This window comes from Phaeoacremonium minimum (assembly GCF_000392275.1).
Source record: "Phaeoacremonium minimum UCRPA7 unplaced genomic scaffold PA7_03_scaffold_82, whole genome shotgun sequence".
Taxonomy (NCBI): domain Eukaryota; kingdom Fungi; phylum Ascomycota; class Sordariomycetes; order Togniniales; family Togniniaceae; genus Phaeoacremonium; species Phaeoacremonium minimum.
Window position 1 is genome coordinate 69,811 of NW_006920989.1, and position 5,813 is coordinate 75,623.

General features: G+C 50.4%; 1 protein-coding gene across 1 annotated transcript; it reads right to left on the reverse strand.

Moving 5' to 3' along the window:
• Window positions 1-2,596: 2,596 nt before the first annotated feature.
• UCRPA7_1306 (putative minor extracellular protease vpr protein) lies at window positions 2,597-5,813 on the reverse strand (the record flags this gene model as incomplete). The annotated part of the gene is made up of 9 exons (XM_007913889.1): window positions 2,597-2,693; window positions 2,747-3,003; window positions 3,056-3,143; window positions 3,193-3,295; window positions 3,347-3,450; window positions 3,501-4,713; window positions 5,166-5,229; window positions 5,279-5,620; window positions 5,673-5,813. The coding sequence occupies 9 exons, from the start codon at window positions 5,811-5,813 to the stop codon at window positions 2,597-2,599; spliced, it is 2,409 nt and encodes an 802-aa protein (XP_007912080.1).

Here is a 5,813-nt window from a genome sequence, read left to right on the forward strand (position 1 = left end):
TCTGGTGGAATGCGAACCTGCGAGCCAATTGATCTGGGAGAGCGAACCTGATTGAAAAATGCTGTAATGGCTAAGGAAGTGGTGGGCAATTACTCGGGGATCTACCTATCTAGCGAGAAATGGATGGCCGGGTTTTCGAAAAATTTTCGCTTATCAGCTTATCGATAAGGCCGTTTTCTCTGACAAAACCTGCCCCCTCTCCGGGCGCCAGACATTCCCTCTCCACCTGGGCACTCGCTGTATTTTAGAAGGCGGCCTAGCCCCGACTGCGTTGAACGAGTTAACTAAGGTGACATTTAACAATGCTGCGGACGCCTGAATAATTGACCCAAGCAACCTCTGATACGCTCTGACAACCCTCTCTGTCTTTATGACACGGGACTTTGCTCTGATCAAGCGACGATATTGACCTATGAGTGGGCAATCACGGAGCATCTCTGCCACTCTCATAGTCATGGCACTCAGCGTATTGAAAAGTCAAAGCCCACAACAAATACACATTCGCCAGTTCCCATGGTCAACCTTATCTATTCTCTCTCTATCGTTTCTAAGGTGTCTTGGGACATTGACACTCAGTTGAAAAGTACAGCGATATCTTAACATTATCCCGGGAGCTCGTGCCTCCCCCGTTGAACACCCATTTCCTGTGGCGATGTCATGGCGTTAAGCTCCGAGGGAGGCGGCGGCTGTTGCCAGTACTTGGACCCTTCCACTTCCGAGTACGGCGATGCGCCGGAGTGCTGACTGGGCTGAAGACCAGCAGCTGCGCCGGGATTGTTTGCGCTCACATCATTGTCTCCCTTCTCATAAGTCGTGCCCGTGACACCGATTCCTCCTTGCCGTTTTCGCCTTCGCAATACCAGGAAGCCTGCGACACAGGCAAGTGCGATGACGCCTAACGCAACGCCGATGCCGATGCCAGCCTTCGCGCCAGCACTGAGGCCAGAGCTACCCGAGGAGTTTGGTACGGAGCTAGGCGTGCTCGTCACACTCCCAGATGCTGATGATGTAGCAGAAGTCGTGGAGACCGTGGATGTTGACGTGGCGGAAGACTGCGGTAGGCCGACGGTTGTTTGACTTCGCTGATTCGGTGAGAGCGTGAACTTGTCGCTGTTGCGACCGTGCCCTGCCTCGGTGCCGGGACGCAAGTTGAAGTAACAGGGCGTGGTGCTTGTAAAGTTCAGCAACACGAACGTCGATCCGTTGAAAGGCGCAGCATCCTGTACGCGGACTGGACACGCAAAACGTCAGCTGGCCGTCCGTGTTATGTGAAGTGTCAACTTAACTTACTGAACGTTTTACCGCTGTTGCAGAATGTGTACAGGTTCGGGGAGGGAAACGGCGATATGTAGGACACATTGACCGTGTCCATGTAATACAAAGTCAGGTCGGACTGCGTCGTGGTGTTCGGAAACAGGAAAGTGACCCCATGGTCATCTTCAGCGGTCGCGCCAAACGCGTGGATGAACAGCAGAATTGCAAGACACAGCTTTGATCGCCAGCCTGTCAAGCCGTACCCTATCTCCATGGTCTAGACGAGGTCAAACACAAAGCATAGGCAATGAATAGATCAACTTTTCGAAAGGATTGCATTTATTGATGGTCAGAGTCGAACGATCAAGCAGTACAGTGTATGAAGAGGAGTCAATCAACGATGACACAAGCTATCCCCAATTGATCAAACGTTGACGAGCCATAGTCCGAGGTAAAGCGAGCGAGGCAGCGCGTAAATAAAGCCGCCACGAAGGATTCATGGTTGACTTAGCTGAGCAATCCTTCCGCATGCACATGGTTAAGTGGACGACTCTGTTAAATGACGGTTAGGGCTGAGTATCTCTACACCAATCACCTACAGGAAATCCAGTCTGGGATGCCGCCATCTCGCTAGGCTGGCACACTCGATGACTATGCCCATTAGCGGTTCCAGCGCCCAGGTGCTTCGGATTCCCAGCACCTCCGAGCCTACGGCGGAAAGGGGATGTCAGCGCACTGCTTTGGCAACGAAAACTGCCCGGAACCTGCGGTCGGCGACAAGAAATTGCAGGGTGGTGGGGGGCGGTATATGATAGTGTAGACTCGAAAACACACCTCAAATGCACCGAGCCCCATTTGTGGCGTCGTCTAGATATTAGACAGATTTCATCATCAAACTGAACTCGGTCCTTGTTCCTATTGTCTCAGCCCTTTCGTACCCATTGCCGAATCTTCTGCCACCCCTCAGCTTTTGTCATTGCTCCTAGCCGATCCTCTTTTGACTTCGACGGCCAGTCTCTCACGTTAGTTGCAATTCTCGGATGACACTAAGTGAGGAAGAGAGGCAACAGCCTGCGAAACCCACAAGACAGGGAATTGTTTAGATGGTAGAGATATAATGATCTAGGCTTGATCAGGACAACTTTATCACTCTAGTTACAATTAAACTCATCACAAAGTTCACTCGTTGCTTCAAATCTCACGACAGCGATCTCCTCGTCTTCAAAATATCCACTGGCAGAAAAACACGAACGCCGCTGGTCAGTTTATATCCGAACTTCCCAGTATTAAACCGTCGGACCGAAAAAGGAGCATGGAGAAAAAGAATGTCGTCTCGAATACATTAGGCAAGTGGGAGAACCGTGAAAGGCTTCGTGAAAGTGTCCCAGTTGTCGGCATGTGTCGGGTCTCCAAAGGGTGCAAGGACGGCAAAGCGCATCCTATAACATGATTAGCTCTACTTCTGCATCTAGGCGCCCAACGAGATACTCACACATATTTACCAGGCTTGATCTGAGTGCCATCGCCCAGCCTCCCGAGCCACCAGTACTCCTGATCACCGACATCAACAGAGCTCCTGTAGATGTCCTTGAGCGGGAACGAGATCGTATTATTGGCGTCATTGTTGGCAGGATCAAAGTAATAGTAGTAGCCAGAGTCGGCCCAGTACGCCACAGTGCCAACGTAACCGTTCTGGCCTGGGACCGGCGGATATACCCATTTACGTTCGGTCCAGGTTGAGTCAAAGATCTAAGAAGTATCAGAGGGCGTTCGGAGGGTGGAGGTTCGGCAGAGCGCTTACATCCCAGCGGAGCTCACCAATACCCCAGTGCGTCCTAGCATACACAATAGGGAAATCATTTACGTCGGCAGCGAGGTTGAAAGTATAACTACGTTCAACTTAGGTTACATCAATGACACTTAGACGGGAGGGCATACTTGGACTTCTGATCAATGGGAATGTAATCCCGTGTAGACATCGACGCCGGGTAACCTTCCGGAAACTGTTGCTTCAGATCTTGCTTCAGATCCGAGGCGAGTCCTAGATGATTCGTAAGCACAAATGATCGTTCAAAAGGCATCAAAAGCGAACCATAGTAGGGGACTGAGAGCTGCTCGCCCTCGCTGGAGCTGATGAGAATCTTGCCACTGTACAATGGGAGATTTTTGAGACCGGTAGGATAATTGAAGCCGAACCTGGTTGGGCCATTAGCTACGTCCCCTAGCATTATGATGCAAAGTCATACTTGGCAGTCTTGGTCTCGCCAGCCTTCAAGGTAAATGCGGAGGGAAATGATACCTGCGGCGTCATCTTCACCGGAGTAAGTTCTTCAAAATACTTGATTCGAGGGGACGACCAGGCGTCAGGGTCCGATTGCCACATCTCTACGCCGGCCCCGTCCTGTAGAGCGAAGCGATAAGTGACAGAGCTTTGCCCGTTGTTGGTGATATCCACGCTGTGATACCGACTGAAGTGGTGTGTATCATTGAGCTCGAACTTGGCATAGGACAGCGAAGTGGTATAGTTGAGGACTTTAAGGCCGTTAACCATCCCTGTTCCGACTTGAGGGACAGGTGCCCAGAAGCCGTAGTCCGTTGTGGTAGACCCATCAGACCATGGAACGGAACCTCCACTGGAGATAATACGCATTGCCAACTTCTTTGCATTGAAGTTAGGATTAGACTTTCGTCCGCCGTACTTTCCGATATACAGAGCAGCTACCCCAGCAACATACGGAGTTGCCATTGAAGTACCGCTGAGGACAGCATAGGTGTTGTCGGGATATGTGCTAAAAATATCTCCTCCAGGGGCGGCGATTTCGGGCTTCAGGGAAAGATCATACAAACCACCCCAGCTTGTGAAGTAATTCGGAACTCCTCCCGCAGAGTTATACATGCCGACATAATTTGTTTCAGGGTCCAAGGAGAAATCAGCTGTGACATTACCACCGGCCTTGACCGTCTCAATAATAGCGGCCCCTGCTCTAGCTTCGATAGTGCCTGTAATGCTGTTGCTGAATGTGTATGGAGGTTGAATCGGCTCATCATCATTGTAAAACAGGATATAGCGTGCTCCATACTCTTCGAGTCTGTAAGCCTTTGTCCAAGGACCGCATCCACCTAGCCGGACAAGTGAAATAACAGATGATAAATTGCCTGTCGTCTCGGGGAGGGTATCGCAAGCCTCATCCGGGACGGTCATGTCTCCTGAAAGCGGAACAATGGGCAGGCCCACCAGGTCGGTTGGGAAGCTGTAATAGCCATACAAATAAGCAACCTTCGTTGTGTTCGTCTCTCCATCCAGGTTAAACGTAGCCAGGAAGGGGGGTGCGGCGAGAATTGAGGCTTCTGTAGAGGCAACTGCGAGCACGTTCTTCCCTGCAGCTCCGTTGCTGCCGAAGAATGGGCCCTCCTCGCCATTATTACCTGCGGCAATGGTAACAACCACGCCTTCATCTACTAAACGAGATGCTACGGTAGCCCATGCATCATCAGCAAAGCCCCCAGCTCCCCCGATTGACGAAGTGATAATATCAGCCTGGACCTCATTAGCTGTGCGTATTACAGCTGTTGGACTCAGCAACATTTACCCCTGCATCATATGCGGTTAAGAATGACTCAATAAGTGTATCCTCGTCTGTTCCGTCCTGCCATAATTTTAGACTCGATCCCAAGATATTGGGGAGAACTTGTAGCTCACGATGCTAGTAAAGACTTTATAGGACAGGATGGTGGCGTCGGGAGCAACGCCTACGAAACCGGTATCACTCTTCCCGGCTACAATGCCTGCAACATGCGTGCCATGACCAATCTGATCCATTGGATCATCATCAGGCTCCTTTTCGCATCCATCATAGGGCCAACCTACATATTTCAGTCTTGCTGTCTTTGAGATAAAAGTGTGCACTTACACCCTTGACCAACGAAGTCGTATCCGCCGGCAACTTTGTACCCTGGCCCAAAGCCACCTCCTAGCTAAACGACATTAGTAATATAATGTTAGAAGGAGACATTTTCTACTTACAGCAGGGTGAGTATATTGAGTACCAGTGTCAATGATAGCCACAACAGCCCCCTTGCCATATATACCAGCATCGTGCAGTTTATCAACTCCCGTAGCATAATGCACCGAGTATTCAGGTGCGGATGCATCATCACTAAATGATGCAGTTGGGAGATGGGGACCAAGCTTAAGTTTGTTCGAGCTCCAAGCCTTGGAGACAGACTTTATTGCTTGGAGAGAGTCGATATTATCTGCTGTGGTCTCAACACTAAGTCCCGAGAAGACGTTGCTGTTGAACTCTTTAAGAATCTTGGCACCAGGTCGAGAAGCGATTTCAGTTTTGAGGTCAGCATGATTGGAGCCCTACTCAAGACATTAGTCATCTCCTTTGAGCATTGATACAAGTGATCCATACTGGCTCGAACTCGATGATGTACCGTTTAGCTAAAGGAAGAGTACTGTTGGCATCAGTGGCTGCTGTAAGCTTCCCGCGACGTTCAAGAGCAGCACTGCCCCCAATCGCAGACAAAGCAAGAAGTATATTGACGCCTCGCAT